Source organism: Leopardus geoffroyi, chromosome B3 (assembly GCF_018350155.1).
Source record: "Leopardus geoffroyi isolate Oge1 chromosome B3, O.geoffroyi_Oge1_pat1.0, whole genome shotgun sequence".
Lineage (NCBI taxonomy): Eukaryota > Metazoa > Chordata > Mammalia > Carnivora > Felidae > Leopardus > Leopardus geoffroyi.
In genome coordinates this window covers 135,097,541-135,117,898 of record NC_059337.1, presented here as the reverse complement: position 1 = coordinate 135,117,898, position 20,358 = coordinate 135,097,541, and the positions used below count along the sequence as shown (strand labels likewise).

General features: G+C 35.7%; 1 protein-coding gene and 1 pseudogene across 5 annotated transcripts in view; both read left to right on the top strand.

Moving 5' to 3' along the window:
* TC2N (tandem C2 domains, nuclear) overlaps window positions 1-19,002 on the top strand; it is a 45,229-nt gene extending 26,227 nt beyond the window's left edge. For all 5 annotated transcript variants that reach the window (XM_045451899.1, XM_045451901.1, XM_045451902.1 and 2 more), the window contains 6 exons: window positions 237-337; window positions 719-835; window positions 4,704-4,895; window positions 11,464-11,578; window positions 13,851-14,050; window positions 15,992-19,002. In XM_045451899.1, coding sequence (XP_045307855.1) covers window positions 237-337; window positions 719-835; window positions 4,704-4,895; window positions 11,464-11,578; window positions 13,851-14,050; window positions 15,992-16,102 — 836 coding nt within the window. In that variant the 3' untranslated portion in view covers window positions 16,103-19,002. The remainder of the gene's footprint in view (window positions 1-236; window positions 338-718; window positions 836-4,703; window positions 4,896-11,463; window positions 11,579-13,850; window positions 14,051-15,991) is intronic.
* On the top strand, window positions 3,551-4,443 carry LOC123584233 (annotated as a pseudogene).
* Window positions 19,003-20,358: the final 1,356 nt, after the last annotated feature.

The window sequence follows — 20,358 nt, the reverse complement described above, 5'->3', positions numbered from 1 at the left end:
GATCTCGTAGTCCGTGAGTTTGAGCCCTGTGTCAGGCTCTGTGCTGGTAGCTCGGAGCCTGGAGCTTACTTCGGATTCTGTGTCTCCCTCTCTGTCTGCCCTTCCCCTGCTCATGCTCTGCCTCTCTCTGTCTCAATAATAAATTAAAACATTAAAAAAATTGGATTGTATCAAAGCATGATTGGATTAGAAGGATTGCATAACATTTCAAATGTCCCTGTCCTTTTACGATTCAGATACAATTACTCTGTCAGGAGATGAAAGAGATTTTGGGAGATTGAATGTGAAAGTGTTTTATAATTCTTCAGTAGAGCAGATCTGGATCGCAGTTTTACAGGTAAGTTAACTTAGTTAATACCAACTTTGCTTACAAAACTGAATATTTTCGCTATAAGCATCTACTGTTTCTCTCAATGGGGAATGGGACAATACTTTCTTTGGAATTTAGGATTCTGTAACATTTTGCGTAAAACTGTATTTAATAAAGACTAAAGAAAATAAATCTGTAGGTATGATGGAATTATGGTTTTAACCTCAAGAAGGAGATTGATATGATGTCTAGAACATTAAATGTCAAATTATCTCAATGTAGATGAAATGAGAGCTCAGTAGAATAGTTTACTTTTATAGTTTGTATTTAAGTCATTAACTCAAGAAATACATCAAATATTTGTATTGTCAGAGTCCTTTATAAAATCTGTACTTTTAATTTTTTTAGTGCAAAGATTTAAGTTGGCCTTCTAGTTGTGGAGACACTCCTACTATTTCTATAAAAGGAATACTAACATTGCCCAAACCAGTGCATTTCAAATCTTCAGCAAAGGAAGGCTCTAATGTAAGTGGCTGTTTTTGTTTGAATTTCTTTTTATGGGTTTTTTTTTCCATATTTGTCACTATAAACCACTTAAAGAATTGGAATAAGAAAGTGTTTTTTTGGGGGAAATTGCAAATTATATACCTCTTGCTTTTTAAAGACAATTTTGAGCCTTAAAAATATTTGATACTTCAGTGCCCAATATTAAGATGTATTTAAAAAGAAAATCTTTCTTTTTTTTAAGTTTATTTAATTTGAGAGAGAGTGAGAGAGTGAGCTGGAGAGGGGCAGAGAGAGAGAGAGAGAGAGAATCCCACACTGCTCCACACTGCCAGCGCAGAGCCAGATATGGGACTTGAATTCCCAAACCGCATGATCATGACCTGAGCTGAAGTCTAGAGTTGGACACTTAACTGACTGAGCCACCCAGGCACCCCTAAAAAGAAAATCTTAATCACTAAAGTATGTACAAGATAAACAATATCTAAGAAGACTGTTTTTCTTGTATGAAAGGAAAATGAATGTCTGTATTTTTATCGTCCCTCCTCCTACCCCGCTTTGGCTTTGTGAAATAATTGCTTGATTGCAATAAATTTCTTTTAAATACTTCCAGCTATTATAACTGGAAGACTTATCCTGACTTTGGTTTTGTAGATTTCAGATTTCACATTAGTTTAAATACATCTTCATTTTTGTGTCCTGATACATGTTGAGAGGTTAGTGTTTTTCCATGCAAATGAAAGGTGTTTTCTGTAAGTACATATAATTTAAAAATAAGGTTTCACAAATGACTAATACCATGAAAAAATTTACTCTCACTAGTAATTATAGAAATATGAATTTAAATTGCATATTGCTTTCTCTCTTTTTTTCTTTGCTTATTAAAATGAAGAAAAAATTCATAAATATAGAACTTTCTGGAAATTATTTTGACAAAACACATTGAAACCTTGAAATATTTATGTGCTTTTACATAGTAATTCTACTTGGAATGTGTTCCATGGAAGGAGTTTAAAAGGCAAATAAAAAACGTGTAAAGTATTCTTGGCAGTTTTGTTCATAGGGGAAAAGTTGGAAACTATCTACATGTCTTAATAGGGGATTGGTTGAGAAAATTCATGGTATATATACCATGTGTATTAGTTTCCTCTGGTTGCTGTAACAAAGTACCACAAACTGGATGGCTTAGAGCAACAGAATTTTCTCTCCCACAGTTTTAGAGTAAGTCTGAAATCAAGATGTCATTAGTGTTGGTTCTTTCCTTCAGCAGTGAGGGAAAATCTGTTCCATGCCACTCTCCAAGCCCCCGGTAATGGTTAGCAGTCTGAGTCATTCCTTGACTTTGTTTCATGCTTCCATCTTCCCATGGCATTTTCCTTCTGTCACTGTGTCTTCATGTGGCCGCCTTCTTACGAGGACTCTAGTCCTAGTAGATTGGCAGTCCACCTACTCCTGGATGACCTCACCTTAATGTCACTAGCTACATTTTCAAAGACCCTATTTCCAAATAAGGTCACATTCTGAGTTACTGGGGGTTAGAACTTCAGCATATCTTTTGGAGGCCAAATTTAAACCATAACACTGTGTGATAGAATACTGGACAGCTGTAGAAATTTTTTAGGTAGAATTTTTAAGGACATGGAAAAATGCTGTTAAGTAAAAAGACAGTAATCAAAGTTGGTTTATATGTATTAGTATCTCACACTGAAAATATGCCTTTTAGAAAGTCTAGATGGAAATAAATTTTAATTGGTTATGATGCTGACACTCAAAATGAATCCTTCCTGAAACAATTTCACTTTCTGATTTTCAAATGAAACTGTGAGTTAACTTAGGAAAAGTTAGGAAAAATTGTTCTTATATTAAAGTTGGCATGGGATCTTACTTTTAAGATTTATTACTATTTATCAACTTGTTTACCTCTATTATAGCAAAATGTGAAGTCAGCCAACACACTTATTACTTCATGTGTAATCTCATTGCATCTCAATTTAAAAATTAAACACTTTATGTATACTATATTGTTGGTGTGGTCCTGTGGTTGAGACTCTGAGAGAAAAAGATAGCTCTGGTGGTTGGGAAGCTCTCAGAAACAATTTTGACTATACAGACATAAGCAGTTACAATAAAAGTGAAAATTTGGGCACTGTATCTAAGATACTGATTTTAGTTACCCAGATCAGATATCTTGTCTTTTCAAAAGGAAAACAAAAACAAAAACAAAAACTCCTTTTCAAACGAAAGCAGTAAAGATGGGAAGAAGGAAGTGTATAGCGAAAATCAGTCTAGTGTCAAGAAGATGTTAGAATAACAAAATATTAAAAGTAACAAAAAGAACATTTGGGAAAATATTCTGAGCATGAAGAACACTGACTTTCTGCCTGGACTGGATGCTAATGAGAGAAGATAGGACTTTTTAAGGAGATTGATTTTCAGATTGGAGAGAGTGGAGCAAACATCACTAAGAGAGAAATCAAATCCCAAGGTAGGTGGGAAGAACATTAGAAAAAGAATAGAAATAATTTAGGTCTCTTAATGTGAATGGATAGATTTGGGGTACTTCCTGAGAGAGCACATGTGAGATTCTTGAACCACTTACTGTTGAAAAATTGCGGTGGATAGCAGGAATGAGGCCCCAGAACCAAAGATGGAAAACAAACACAGTTTTCAAAAAGGAGAAAAGCTATATTCTGCTAAAGTTGGTGTTGATATTGACCTGAATCCCTTAGTAATTAAAAGGATAATTTGTGACTTCCGCCCTTTTGGCTCCCTGAGCAGCGCCATGGCGGTAGGCAAGAACAAGTGTCTTATGGAAGGTGGCAAAAAGGGAGCCAAGAAGAAAGTGGTTGATCCATTTTCAAAGAAAGATTGGTATGATGTAAAAGCACCAGCAATGTTTAGTATAAGAAATATTGCAAAAACACTAGTCATGAGAACTCAAGGAAGCAAAATCACATCTGATGGCCTTAAGGGTCGTGTGTTTGAAGTGAGCCTTGCTGATCTGTAGAATGATGAAGTTCCATTTAGGAAATTCAAGCTAATTACTGAAGATGTTCAGGGAAAAAACTGCCTGACTAATTTCCATGGCATGGATCTTACCTGGGACAAAATGTGCTCCGTGGTCAAAAAATGGCAGACTGATGATTGAAGCTCACGTTGATGTCAAGACTACCAATGGGTATTTGCTTCGCCTCTTTTGTGTCGGTTTTACTAAAAAACACAACAATCAGATTCGGAAGACCTCTTATGCTCAGGACCAACAGGCCCGCCAAATTCGGAAAAAGATGATGGAAATCATGACCCGAGAGTTGCAGACAAGTGACTTGAAACAAGTGGTCAATAAATTGATTCCAGACAGCATCAGAAAAGACATAGAGAAGGCTTGTCAGTCTATTTATCCACTCCCTGATGTCTTTGTTAGAAAAGTAAAAATGCTGAAGAAGCCCAAGCTTGAATTGGGAAAGCTCATGGAGCTTCATGGTGAAGGTAGTAGTTCTGGAAAAGCTACTGGGGATGCTAAAGTTGTGCTAAAGTTGAACGAGCTGATGGATATGAACCACCAGTCCAAGAATCTGTTTAAAATTCAGACATTTAATGGTGACAAATAAAAAATCTTATTTGGGATGTTTTAGATAAATAGATAGATAGATAGATAGATAGATAATTTGTGACATTAGAAAGGCAGTATCCAGGATAAATTCTGGAAAAACAACTCATGGTCATTGTCATCTTAATTTACACTGAAAGATATTTTTTTGTTGTAAAAAATTAGATCTTCCTTTCCTAGATTACAAAATGTTATTTTCATTTCTTTGGTATTGCCATATCATCTCTTTTTCAGTCCTTTTATTTATATATTTTATATTATTTTCCTGCATTTTTTTTTTAGAGTATTGAATTTATGGAAACTTTTGTATTTGCTATTAAACTCCAAAGTCTACAAACCGTAAGGCTTGTATTTAAGATTCAAACCCAGACACCCAAGAAGAAAACCATTGGAGAATGCTCACTGTCACTCAGAGCTCTTAGCACACAGGAGATGGATTACTCTTTGGATATAACGCCACCTTCAAAAATTTCTGTAAGTGATAGTAGTATCACTATAAAAGTGTTTTATACTTTAAGAAATATTTTGTGGATGACCTTCTGTTGGAGTATAACTTGAACACTCTAGAATATATTAGAGGATCGGGAAGGCTCTCAAGAAGCAATAATAATAGTAATAATAATGATGTCATTGTTTAATAAGGCTTTTTACATAAGTGATAAAAGGTTAACAGAGACCCTTTGCTTTCTCCATTGAAAAATAACCTTAGGGTTACCTTCTCCTAGGACATTTTTATTAATGTTTCATATTTTATACTTCAGGAAAATAATCCTGAAGTTAGGAATCATTTTATTAAGTTTTTAAAAATTTCTTTTATAGCTGATAATTTAGGAAGAGCAAGAAAGAAAGTTGGGAATCATAAATTCCAAATTCAAACAAGATTGCCTTAAAAAAAAAAATTCTGTTGGGGCACCTGGGTGGCTCAGTTGGTTAAGCATCTGACTCTTGATCTCAACTCAGGTCTTGATCTCAGGTCATGAATTTGAGCCCAGCACTGGACTCCAGGCTGGGTGTGAAGCCTACTTTAAAAAAAAAAAAAAAAAAAAAAAGTGCCTTAAAAGAGATTAGGAAAGTGATTTTAATCATGAGCAAGCTCAATATCTATCCATAAATTGGGTAGAATGGAGGTTCTTAACAGCTAGTTTGTCTGTTTTTGTAAAGAACTTGATTATCTGTAGTGCTGATTGATTTTTGAGACCTGATAATTTGTTTCTCTCAACTAGCCAGCTGAACACTATCTTAAAATTGTTTAGAAATCCCTAATAATTTACTTATATAGTTTCTATGTCAGGATAACAGTTACAGAAATTTTTTAATCTTTAAATCTTTATAAGCTTTTATAAGGCCAAGCCTGTATGTAATTTTAAATTTATATAGGATTTATATTTTACCTGCCTTCAAAAATATTTAATGTGACTTAAAGTGGTTCTTGTCCTGGCTACACATTAAATCAGAATTTGGTGGGGGGTGGAGAGGGTGGGGGGAGATGGGAGGTGGGAGGCCAGAATCATCTATAGTTTTTTTTTTTTCTAAAATTTATTTATTTTTTATAATTTACATCCAAGTTAGCATAGAGTGCAACAGTGTGTTCATGAGTAGATTCCTTAATCCCTCTTACCCATTTAGCCCATCCCCCCTCCCATAACCCCTCTAGCAACCCTCTGTTTGTTCTCTGTATTTAAGAGTCTCTTATGTTTTGTCCCCCTCCCTGTGTTTATGTTATTTTTGCTTCCCTATGTTCATCTGTTTTATATCTTAAAGTCCTCATATGAGTGAAGTCATATGATATTTGTCTTTCTCTGAATAATTTCGCTTAGCGTAATACCCTCTAGTTCCATCCACATAGTTGCAAAGGGAAAGATTTCATTCTTCTTGATTGCCGAGTAATACTCCATTGTATTTGTATCCCACATCTTCCTTATCCATTCATCCATCGATGGACATTTAGACTCTTTTCGTACTTTGGCTATTGTTGATGGTGCTGCTATAAACATTGGGGTGCGTGTGTCCCTTCAAAACACATATCTGTATCTCTTGGATAAATACCTAGTAGTGCAATTGCTGGGTCATAGGGTAGTTCTATTTTTAATTTTTTGAGGAACCTCCATACTGTTTTCTAGAGTGGCTGCACCAGTTTGCATTCCCACCAGCAGTGCAAAAGAGATCCTCTTTCTCCGCATCCTCGCCAACATCTGTTGTTGCCTGAGTTGTTAATGTTAGCCATTCTGACAGGTGTGAGGTAGTATCTCGTTGTGGTTTTGATTTGTATTTCCCTGATGATGAGTGATGTTGAGCGTTTTTTCATGTGTCGGTTGGCCATCTGGCCGTCTTCTATAGAGAAGTGTCTATTCATGTCTTTTGCCCATTTCTTCACTGGATTATTTTTTTTGGGGGGGGGGAGTGTTGAGTTTGGTGAGTTCTGTATAAATTTTGGATACTAACTCTTTATCTGATAACGTCATTTGCAAGTATCTTCTCCCATTCTGTCAGTTGCCTTTTAATTTTGCTTATTGTTTCCTTCACTGTGCAGAAGCTTTTTATTTTGATGAAGAAGCATCTGTAGTTTTTAGAAGCTTCCCAGGTGATTCTACTCTGCACTCTGGCTTGAGAACCAGCGAATTAGAAGGGAATTAAAGTAGAGATTAAAAAATAAAAAAGGATTTCTATAACTGATCAAGAAGTGAAATTTTTAGATAGTTCTTTCTTATCTATTATTTTCTGTCTCCATCTCCAATGTGTTCTCTGTACGGTATTTATTACAACTTAGAATTCAGTTACTTGGTTTAAACAAAACAAGGCTCAAGCTTCCATCCGTTTTCTTTATGTTTTACTGTGTTCTTAGCAAGGGCCTAATTATATTCTTGGCATTGACCGTTGGTACGTAGGTAGGAATGAAAGAATAAATGATTAAACGGAAGCATGCTATATTAGATTATTTTTATATTCTGTTTAAATGTAGGAAATTTGCTTTGTAACTGTGACAAGGAGTTTGTCACTTGCATCTTTGAAACTAGGTTTGGTAGACCTTAAGCTGCAACCATAGTTTACAGAAGGCACAAAATATATTATTCAAATGGATAATTCATTTACTAAAACTTTAAAGATGAGTAGAGTATATCAGAAGATAACTCAGCAAAGGTATTTTCTGGAGAATTGAGTTGTTATAATCTTATCTGCCTTGGAGAATCTGAATGAAAGATTTTGGCTAAGTTTCTACCAAATTACTTCATGTTTTAGAGGTCTTGCAACAATTGTGTATCTGTTGTGTGTTAGGTCCTAGGGGTACAAAAAGATTGATGGCCTGAAAGAAGAACTTAGGGGCTATATTGGACCAGTGGGTTTATATTAGTGTGAATGTTTCATATTATTGGCCAATGCAAAAATAGTATGCTTTGTTTCCTGTGTCGAGGAGGAAAATTGATATTTTAGTTGACAGAGCCGGACTTTCACACCCATCCTCCACGGTGACAATTATGCCACCACACACAGCAGAACTTTCATGTAGAGCTAACGTCTTAGTAGAGAGTTCTTGACCCTGACAAATAGTAACGTAAGTATTTATTTGAGAACCCAAGTCTCTGTGTTGAATAATGCAGAAAAGATGAGATTTTTATTTACAGAGCCTTACATACAACTGATGTGGTGTTAGGTGATTTAATGCTCACACTCAAATCTATGAGCTTTCTGCTCTCGGTATCCCTACTGAGGGCACCGACACACCAAAGCACTTGCATGATTTCCTCCAGCCAGTAGTTGGCGAGCCAGGATTTGAACAGAAGCATTGATTCCAGGACCAGCTCTACCATATGTCACTTCCCCCCAAGAAGATATTCTCAGAGATCACCAGATCATGGTTTTCTCTAACTATGCTTTTCACTTTCAACAACGATTCAAGGAAGGCTTGGAAAGTTTTCTTTTCTTTAAAAAAGGATACGTGTTGCAGGATTAGAGATCATGTATCTTCCATAGTTATGTGCCCATTAAAAATGCACTTTATATGTGCTAATTGATTGGAATTTTATTTTATGATTTTTTAAAAGTTTATTTTGGGAGAGAGAGAGCATGCACAGTGTGCACGAGCTGGGGAGAGGCACAGAGAGAGGGCAACAGAGAGAATCCTAAGCAAGTCTTGTGCTATCAGCTCAGAGCCTGACACCATCCTCAATCCCACAAACTGAGATCATGACCTGAGCCGAAGTCAAGAGTTGGACACTTAACTGAGCCACCCAGGTGCCCTGATTGGAATTTTGATTTTTTTTTTTTTCAACGTTTACTTATTTTTGGGACAGAGAGAGACAGAGCATGAACGGGGGAGGGGCAGAGAGAGAGGGAGACACAGAATCGGAAACAGGCTCCAGGCTCCGAGCCATCAGCCCAGAGCCCGACGCGGGGCTCGAACTCACGGACCGCGAGATCGTGACCTGGCTGAAGTCGGACGCTTAACCGACTGCGCCACCCACGCGCCCCTGATTTTTTGGTTATAGGGACATTGAAAACCACTTTGAATAGTTTTTCATGATCTGAATTAATATTCTGGAACATAATAAATAAGTTGAATTCAGAAATGACACTGGCAAATTAGAAATAGCAAACCTTTGCCAAGCTCTGCTTTGTTTTGTGAGAGTGAGCTCTACAAGTGTGTAACACTAAGGGAAGTTTTGCCACCTTTAGGTGTTTTAAGAAGTGTTGTTACATTGTGGACACACGACCATAATAACAAAAAAATTTTACCCATAGTTTCCTTGGTGTTTTGTAAATAATAAATAGCTGTCGTTGTTTTTTTAATGTTTACTTATTTATTTTGAGAGAGCACCAGCAGGGGAGGGGCAGCGAGAGAGGGAGAGGGAGAGTCCGAAGCAGGCTCTGCACTGTCAGCACAGAGTCTGACATGGGGCTCCACCTCACAGTTGGAAGATCACGACCTGGGCCAAACTCCGGAGTCGTGCTCTCAACCGACCGAGCCACCAAGCACCCCAAGTAACTGTATTTAATCTATTTTTTTAAATGCCAAGAACAGCAGCATTTTTTTAAATAAGAAAGAGCTCCGTTTTATATATGGCTACCAAAAAAGATTTATTAATCCATTCTTAAACTCTGATTATAAAAGCAAAAATAGTACTTTCACTTTTTTATTAGAATTCAGCATTTGTTGCCAAAATAGACAAGTTTGATCATCATTTTAGACTTTTCAAGGGGGAGTCTAACCTTGACAGTTGAGTTTATACTTTAAAGTGGTTCACTTTTCACTGCCTCGCTCTCGATTTATGTCATGACCAATTTAATTTTAAAATTTTTATTTATTTATTTATTTATTTATTAAATATAATTTATCGTCAGATTGGTTCCCTACCACCCAGTGCTCATCCCAACAGGTACCCTCCTCAATGCCCATCACCCACTTTCCCCCCTCCCCCACCCCCAGAAACCCTCTTAAATCCAGGTATAATTGGCATACAGTGTTACATTAGCTTCAGGTATACACCATAATGATTCAGTGATTCTGTACATTACTCTGTGTTTACCACAGTAAGTGTAGTTACCATCTGTCACATGTAGTGCTATTATAGTATTCCTGACTATATTCCCTATGCTATACTTTTCATCTCCATGACTTCTTTGTTTTATAACTGGAAGTTTGTACCTCTTAATCCCCTTTATCTACTTCACCCATCCCCTCACTCACCTCCCTCCTGGCAACCACCAGTTGGTTCTCTGTATGTGAAAGTCTGTTTGTTTGTTTTGTTTTTTAGGTTCCACATATGAGTATCATCATACAATATTTGTCTGTATCTTATTTCACTAAGCATGATACCCTCTGGGTCCATCCACGTTGTAGCACATGGCAAGATCTCATTCTTTTTTATGGCTGAGTAATATTCCACTGTGTGTGTGTGTGTGTGTGTGTGTGTGTGTGTGTGTGTGTGTGTGTGTAGACACACGTACAGATCTTTTTAATCCTGGCATGAGCAATTTTAAAATGCCGAATCCTGTTTTGAAGGAAACGCCCATGATTCAGTCGATGGCAGATACATGGAAAGGTTCTTTTTCAGTGAGTTATGTGCTGATGGTTGGGGAATACTCGGTAATTATCAAATACAAATCTCTTCATCAAGTGTCATTCAGCCATTCTGTAGCTTTGTTGGAATCCATACTCACAAAGATTTTTGTGCCTGTCTGTGCTGGGCCCCAGGGAGGTCTGTTAACCTGATGTTCTTTCTTCTCAACATGTGAACAGTAGTATTTTTCTGTTTGGATGACTTTATGTTTCTCTCCTTGATTTTTTACTCCAAGGACCTTGAAATCCACATAAGTAGGCTGGCTTGTGTTCCATCTCACGGATTACTAACTTTCTTCTTTAGTCGGTGCTACAGAAGAGCACATTTTAACTTTTTCCCCTCTGAATCTCCTTCATTTCATTGTTTGCCTCAGGTTTTCTTTGACCTTTTCCTTATTATTTACTGCCTCCGTCTCTTTCATTAGCTTCCTTTTTGCCAACTTTCTTGGCTGGCTCTCGTTCAGCATAGTAATTCAGCTCTTAACCTACACATTTATTCCTTGTAGTAATCCTTTGTCTTCAAATCTTCTAATCTGGGTAGCATCTACTGCTGTGTCTCTAGTCAGAAAAAATAATGGTGGTTCTCATATATGAAGCTTTTCATTATAGTTTATGTATTCTTAAAAACAATTCAAATGACTAAGTGTTTTGAAAGTGGCCTTTTTTGGTGTTTATTTCGTGGACATTTTCTTTACAAAAACTGCTGAAGAATTTCATTTGTTTTCAATTTGAAATATCTTTTGACCTCCCTGGTTTTGAAGGATCAAGTATGTAGGTTTAACTTGGCTTTTCAGAATCCGTGAAAGTGAGTACCTCATATTTACAGAATCCGTGCATTTATCCTAACCATATTTTCTACCATAATTTTGTGTGTCAATAAAAAGCATCGCTTTCAAAACTTAAAATTGTAGCTCTTTGCTTTTGAATTTTTGAAATATCTCCAAAACTTTATTCTTAATTATCAAATGGCACTTTTTTGATACCTAGGTTTGCCATGCAGAACTGGAATTGGGGACTTGTTTTCAAGCAGTAAATAGCAGAATTCAGTTACAGATTCTCGAGGCACAATACCTTCCAAGCTGTTCATCACCTCTCACTTTGAGTAAGTATATCTGTGGTTCAAAGTGAAATCTTCAGAAAATATTAGTCAAAGCTAGTTTTTCCTATATTTCTTAACAATGGAAATTAAAATCATACTTTTGTTATTTAACTTAAATACTTACCTTTTAACGTAAAATTACTTTATTGGATTTCAGATTTTAGCCATGTGTCTATTCTACTCCATAGTCTCTTGGATTTTTATTCATTTGATGCTATTCCTTATTTGGGTCATTAGTTTATATAGGTTGAGTGTCCAGAGGACTGTCAGATATATTTCACCAGCCTAGATAATTTATCTTTTCTCTAGGTCTGTGCCCATTGTTGAGTATTCTGCTAACTAGAAACTTAATTCAAAAAACCCTCAGAAAATATCACACATAAACCTTGAAACACTTTTCCTTTCCTGTGCCTTTGGGCACCAGAAGGGGCTCTGATGTTTTGGTTGCGTAGGCCTGGTTTATATGGCTGTTCCTAGAGCTGGAGGTGTGAAGTCAGTCCTCCCTAAGGGCTAAGAGTGGGGTAAGAGTGCTCCTTTATTCGACTACAAGAAGAGAAGATCCCTGCAGGTGGGCAAAAAGCAGTGGATGTCTGAAAATAAATGCGAGCGACTATTCAGCTCAGGAAGTTAGGAAAAAAACAGCAAACACAAAGGAAAGTAGAGGTAAGGAATTAAAGGTAAAGCCAAAGTTGATAGATACGGAGACAACAGCAAAAGACATAATCAATAAAGCCAAAAACTTTTTCTTCGAAAAGATCAGTAAAATAGACAAACCTACAGTAAATTGGATCGAGCAAAAAATAAAGAAAACAGGCACAAGGAAGAAGATAACATTTCAAATTTGAAGGTGGTTCAATAATAAATAAGACAACCCCATTTATAACTATATCAATTCATTTGAACATCTCTGTAAAATAATTGATTTTTGGAGAAGAAAATTGTTGAAATTCACTGCAAAAGAGGGAGAGCATCTGAATAAAATGATAACCATGTGTAGGTAGTTAAAGAATTTCCTCTAATAAAAGCACCAGGCCAAGATGATTTTACTGGTGGATTCCACCAAACTTTCAGGGAACATTTAATTCCTATTTTATATAAGCTGTTCCAAAGCATGAGAAACGATGGAAAAAGTAACTTTATGAGGTTAGCATATTCTCGATATCAAAACAGAAAGGATAGTGCACACAAAAAATAGCTATAGACTGTTACCACTTATGTAGATAGATGGAAAAATCATAAAATAAAAATAAGCAAATAAAATCTAACGTAGTATTAAAAGAATAAATTACCAGGGCTACATAGGGTTAATATTCTAGGAAATAAGGACATCAGTAGAAATCCACAGATGGAATTTATTTATGACATTAATAGGGTCTTTCTTTGATCAAAACTGCTATCAGGATTATCATAATCTCCATGTTGGAAATCTGATGGTCCGTCTAGGTCCTCACTTGGCAGCTCCCTTTTTTCTGGAAGTTCCCTCCTCACTCTCTTGCTGCCCTGGCCACCTCAGCTGTATCCCATGACTACTCAAACTAGTCAGACTGCCCTCTCTGCCTGAGCTGTAGGGACCACGTGTCAGTGAGACGGGGGAGACGGGGGAGTATGCTTAGGGGAAAAGTTATATAAACTGAATTTTACCCAGTGCAGTTCCCATCTGTAAAAGCTGACTCTGCTCCAATTTCTTCCTGCTTTTGGTCAATCTTTAATGGCTTGTGCACTTGTTTTTTATATTTTTTTTCCCCAGAATTTATAATTTTAATCTATGGGAAGGTTAGTTTCTACAACTATTCTGCCATTGCTGGAAGCTCTCTATCTCCATTTATTTAAAGAGTAAATTTTCTCTAGTGGGTGTGTGTTTAACCTCAGGAGTCTCGAGCAAAGAATTTTATCTGTGTAAAACCGTGAACTAAATTCCTCCAGCTGTCCAAAGAGTTGGCCCCTCTCTTTTGTATAATACTTTTCAGTGTGTGCTGCCCTATTGCTGACTGTCATGTATGCCTCCAGTTTCCAGTCTTTAATGGCATTCAGGTTAGAGAAAGATTAGATTCATTGGAGGTTGCTGTAGTTTTTTGTAAAGCGTGGTGAGAACTATAAAGTTTACTAGAGATGTTTTCCGTTATGCCAAGAGCTCGTCAGATCTTTTTTTTTTTTTTTTTTGTCAGATCTTGAGAAGCGGCTTATCTGTATTTTCACACCAAATATAACATATAGATATGTATCTTTTATGACATTTAAAATAAAATTTTACATATCAAAATTTCTTATTGTTTAGGTTTTTTTGTGAAGGTGGCAATGTTTAGTTCAGGAGAGTTGATTTATAAGAAGAAGACACGCTTACTGAAGGCCTCCAGTGGCAGAGTAAAGTGGGGAGAAACTATGATTTTTCCACTCAGACAGAATGAAAAAGAAATTATTTTTCTCATTAAGCTTTACAGTCGGAGCTCTGTAAGAAGACGACACTTTGTGGGGCAGGTTAGTAGGGATTTTTTATCTTGAATTCTTTGCTTCACTTTTGTATGCTCACAGCAGTTAGTCATCAAAGGGAATACGGGATAAAATTGAAGTTGAATAGAGTAAAATTCTTCAGCACCATAAAATTTAATGTTGCCACAAAAATGAAATCTTGCCACACTTTGCTTTAATACAAATAGTTGGAATTTCTGAGCAATCAGGCTTCTTATCTTGAAATAAGTCTATTTCTGAGCTTCTCAGCTGTAAACACTATAAGAAAGGTCAGTTTTTCAGTACTGTTGAGTTTGACGCTAAGTATTTAAATCAAATTTTGTAAGGCTGGAGATATCCAACTTTCTTCTTTCTGTGTCCTGTTCGATTTAATATTTAACTCTGAATGCTATTAACTGAATAATGTTAGATTTGAATTTGAAATTTGAATGTTAGATTTGAATTTGAAAACATTAGTGTTAGCAGTGGTTGTGGTGGTATTTAGATAGTATTGGTGTCTAGATTAATCTATTTAAAAATTTTTAGTCATCTGTGTAAGACAACAGAACACTTGCTTACTTGCCAATCCTATAGGGACTTGTTTCCTTTGTAGTTTCCAAAAGTAGCTCATTATCTTTTATCTTAATTATGATTGTTTCGCTTGAATTTAAATTCCAAAATCTACATTACTGGTTTAAAGGCTTCTGTCTGCTTGATAACAAGATGTTATTAGCAGCCTATGTGAAATCCTTAAATTATATGTGAATTTTCAAAGATTGATAATAACTTTTTGACCCACTTCTTCATGTGTTTTACCTAAAACATTTATTAAAAAAATTACAGTTTTGTCGTTCTTCATTTATTCCTATCTGGGAAAGAGTTTGGACTCAAAAACTCAAAGACTCAAAAGCATACTTTTCAAAGCCGTGAGGCCTATGGAGTGGATTCAGTTAAGGCTTCCTATCTCACTAAGCCTCAGCGATCATGTAGGAATGGAATGGGAGATTTCAGGTGATTTTCAGCATAACGTTTTTGGTGATTCCATTTTCTTGGTTGAGAGTCCAGTTAAGAATAATAAGTCTGGAAGGGTTCTGGCTGTCCATCTGTTCCCTCTGGCTTCTCTGGTGTCCTTAGTAGCCATCATGATGGGGTAGCCAAATGTGGACTCAAGGTCTCCCCACCCTTACATCAGCCAGAGCATGCTGGCGTTATCTGATTCATATCATATATTAAGGTTCTTTGTAAGATTTTACATGAAGGTAAAGTTCTTCAGATCAGGAAATGAAGGGGGAAAGGTTGAAAATCAGTGGCCTGCTCCAGTTTCTTTATTTAAAAGAATTAGAAACTCCGTCTCACAGAAGTTAATTCCAAAGTAGCGGCACTTGGTAGTGCTAAAGCTGAGGTGAGAATTCAGGCTTTGGGTTCCTTGCCCACCTTGCCTCTGTGGTATGTAACCAGTGTGATGTCTTACATTTGCATAATGCTTTGCAATTTTCTCAAATTCATTCATGTCTATTACCTAAAGTTAGTTTAGATTTCAATTAAAATCACAGCTTTATCTAATGTAAAAGGTGCTTAAAATGGACAGTTCTTACCAATCTAACTTAAATCATGATTAGTCTCCGTTAATCCTCACAGAAGTGTTTCAAATGATCAGGATCAATTGTAAGTTGAGCTCCTAGGCTTATTGAATAACAAAAGATACTAATTACTGTTTTGGGAGAAATGATTTTTATAATCTTTCATGTTGAATTTTTAAATTGGATTGATTCATATAAAAGAGTCTGCAGGGTGACTAGGTTAAGTATTTTAACATTTACGTTTCAAATAGAAATCAAACAAAATTTTGGAAAAACGGAAAGATGTTTAATTGAAAATACGTGAACCAAACTTCCACTCGTCTTTCATCCATAAGAGTTATTAGCAGTTTGAATTCAGACTCTGTTAAATGGTTGTGCTGTTCCTTTCTAGATTTGGATAAGCGAAGACAGTAATAACACTGAAGCAGTGAATCAGTGGAAAGAAACCATTACAAATCCAGAAAAGGTTGTTATCAAGTGGCACAGATTAAATCCATCTTGAAGACATCACACATTAATTTGATGAAGAATTTGACATTCTTTTAGAAGACTTAGGATTTCAATTTGCTACCAATGAAAAGAGACAAATCAATACATTTGTCAATTTATTTATGGAGGTCATAATTGTAATGTGTAATGGATCTTATAGAAAATTAAATTTGATTAAAGAAAATAGGATGACTTATATCTGATATCCAAAATAAAGGGGATGTTTTAAAACTATGCCAAAATAGACAGTGAAATAAAGAGTAGTATTTCTGGGGCAACTAAATAAGTTATAAAATCAATGAGAATTTCAACCATAGGTGGTGATTGCTATCTTACATTTACGGGTTTTTTGAAAGCTTTCCCTAGATATTTAAAATCTAGTATATCAAGTCTCTGTTAGTACTGTTAGACATGTAGAAGACTTTACTACTGACTATTTCAGTGCCAGTCATTCTTGATTAGATCTTGACTCCACTGCTTACCTCTTGCTACCTCTCTTCTCTCAGAAAACAAATATGAATCATCGAACCACTTCAGCTCTTAGGTATTCGGGGAAGAGTTGTGCCCTAGGTTTCTTACTTCTTACCCATAAGGTGTCACATTGCCACTGTATAAATTATTTATCTCCGAGAAACTTCAAATATAGAACGCTATGTTTTGGCAAGAATAAACGAAAACACCAGAAGGTTGAAGTTTAATTGGAAACCTTGTGTGTACACATTTTGCTGTGTTTTCCTCCCTCAAATATTTTACCTTTTGTTTTAATTGGAGTTGGAATAAGATTATCCTCCATATAGCTCCTCCTAATTAGCAGAACTAAATGAGCTTAATTAGCAAGTTCAAGATTTTATGATAATTATTTCCCTTTTTTTAGTGTTTATATATATATCTCTATAGATATATAGATATAGAGATATATATATGAACTACTTGTTCTATAATCCACAGTGCTATTTTCCCATGTTTTTTAAGAAACTGTACGTGATAGCATTATATAGCACATATTTTCTATTGCAGTTTCTCTCAGGAACTCACTAGAAGTCAGTATGTGGGCCTAATTTCAGGTTAGTCAACTATGCAAACTATGCCCCAAAAGAATAGCTGCTTGGAGAAACAGATAATGCCTTCCTTGATCTTGGCAAGTCTGACTTTAGTTTTGCTAATGAGTAGACCAACTGCTCTGTGGTCATGGTCTTCCATTTTTCTTTCTCTCTTACCTTGTCCACACATGCCAGGAGGTAGATGGTGATATTTTAGACCAGAAGATACTTTGGTATAGCTTTAGAATACCCTCTTCATTCTAGTTCTTATGTTCTGTATGTCTCATTAAGATTTTCTCAAGTAAACCCTTAATTCCTTTTTTCCTAGGTATCATCTCCACAAGCTACAAAATATGCCTAATTTACACGTTCTTTGTTTCTGTTCCCTAGAGTTTATGTTATACTGGTGGTGTTGACAGTGTGCATTTGGAAATAATTTTCTGAGATTTGTGAACAATGAAATATTGGTCAGTACTCACAACTTTCAAGAGAAATCACCTTGACTGTAGTGTTTTACATCTTTGAGACAAATGACTTTATTTTTTTAGAGCAGTTTTAGGTTCACAGCAAAATCGACAGGAAGGTACAGAGAGTTCCCAGGTACCCCTGACCCCGACATACACACACCTTGCTCATCATCAACATAGCCCATCAGAATGATACATTTGCTAAAATCAGTGAACCTACATTGGCATAGTGTTATCACCCAAATTTAGGGTTCGCTCTTGGTATTGTCCATTCTGTGAGTTTTGACAAGTGCAGAAGGTCGTATAGTCACCACTGTAGTATCATACAGAGTAGCCTCACTGCCTTAAAAATCCTCTGCAAATACACCTATTTTAATAGCCACCAAATAGGTATTTTGGCTTTTGGACAATAAATAACAGACTTTATTGTTTTTTTTTTTAATCTAGAATTTAATTTGAGCAGTTTTTTTGTGTTCTATTAATGCTTCCAATTCCTAAATTTATTATATGTAGTCATGTATTTAACTCAATTTAAATTATTTAATGTTTAATGTTTTTGCAATATGTATACAATGTATAATTTCAGAGAAAGTGTGATTTTTTGGTTTCTTGCATGTCTTAGAATCATAGGTAAATAAAAAAAATTAAAAAAAAAATCTTTTCACTTAAAAGACCTTTCAGTTAGAGTAGTATTGACACAACTAAGTTCCCAAATATTTTAATTAGTTTTACTTAAGCCTTTTTCTGGTGCCAGAGGTACCGAATACAGATGATATTCTGGTTGTCTTTGAAGCTTTACATGAAATATGAAAAGAAACACACTTTTTTGTTAATAGCTACTCAAATTATGAGAAAAAACATTAGCTGGTAATAAAAACATGAGATAGTAAGCAAAAATCACTTGTCTTTGTTTTTACTCGGGTATTTCTTGACCTTTACCCACTTATCACAAGGACAAGGGAATCAAAATGGTGCAAGATGACCAGAGAAAGCCATGGAAGGGTTCACACTGATAGCTGATAGTTTATACAATGCTAATCCCTAACACTGTGCTTATTTATGTATAAGCTTTCAGATTGATACAATTAGGTAGCTACAGCCCATGTCAAAATACAACATCACTCTTCAGCTTTCATTTGGTTTTGCATGACTTTTTCTTTTAGCAGACCTCCTAGGGAAATTATCACTGAAGTGTATCAGTTCCAGCATTTACCAGACCGTTAAGAAGAAACCAATGGCATTTTGAACATATGTAATTATGAGCTGAAAATAAGCTAAAGTGAACTTCTGCTTAAATATAGTTATGTGAATTTCTGTGATACTATTGTACTGAAACCATATTTCCCAAAATTTCCCCCCAAATTGTTACTGTTTGTTTAATAAAATAATTGTTTATTTTTGAAGGATTTTAGAAATTTTCAGTAAATTTCACTATTTTATATCATGACGGCAATATTTCAAAGGATACGTTATTTCCTTTTGGTATTTGATGGGGTATATTGAGGGAAGTACCAGATAAAATATCTCTATGTATACTGTATTAGGGTTTTTTCAGAGAAACAGAACCAACAAGGTGTATATATACATTTTTAAAAATATATATTTTTTTAATTATGAGAAGTTGGCTCATGTATTATGGAAGCTAAGAAATCCCACAATCTGTAATACAGGCTGGAGACCCAAAAAGGCCAACAGCATTATTCAGTCTGAACCTGAAGGCTTGAGAACCAGTGGAATCAATGGTATGAATCCCAGTATGAGGGCAGGAGAATATGAGATGCTTAGCAGTGAAGCAGGAAAAAAGGGATCAATCAATTTTCCTTAATCTCCCTTTATTTTATTCAGGTTCTCAGCAGACCAAAAGATGCCCACCCACATTGGGGAGGGAAATTTTCCCAGCCCAGTGATGCAAATGCTAATCCTGTCCAGAAGCATCCTCTCAGACACACCTAGATATAACATGTAATCTGGGCACCCCTGGCCAGTCAGGTTGACACATAAAATTAACAGACATCTACTTGTGTTCTCTTGGTGGGTCAGCTGAAATTACTGTTCAACAATTTCAAATGCTTGAAGTTTTGGCTGAAACATTGAGTTGAGGAAAGAATTATGAAAAGTGAGTATATATGAAGTACCATGTCCATTTTGAAATAGAGGTTTAATATTTTAAAAGATATTAAAAGAGTTAGTGTTACCCTCCAGAATTGGGTATTTTTTGGGTAAATTGTCTGAAAATGAATGCTGCCTGCATTTTTAGTCCTTTCCTGGTGGGATTTCTTTAACTTGGCAATTACTGATTTTTAAATTTTTTTCATGTATGGAAGATCTGATGTCTAAAATAACTATTTTATTAAAACTGGTAAGTAAATTAAATTATATAATGATAACTATATTAACTATCTAACTATATTAAGCCATAGGACTCTGATAACAGCAGCAGATGTCCAGAAAGTTCCGTATGTCTTCTTGGATGACTAAAAGGTATCTGATTCCATACTGAGCCAAATCACTGAGTAAGATAGATGATGATGTTTATTTAGTATTGATTTTCATATTGTCGTGCCATGGAATTTGTTTTCTGAGTCACCATTCTTTAGTTTCTGAGGCAGGAGGATGATAAAAAAATATCTGCCCTTCATGATAGGACTAGATTTATTTAAAAAAAAATTTTTTTAACGTTTATTTATTTTTGAGACAGAGAGAGACAGAGCATGAACGGGGGAGGGTCAGAGAGAGAGGGAGACACAGAATCGGAAGTAGGC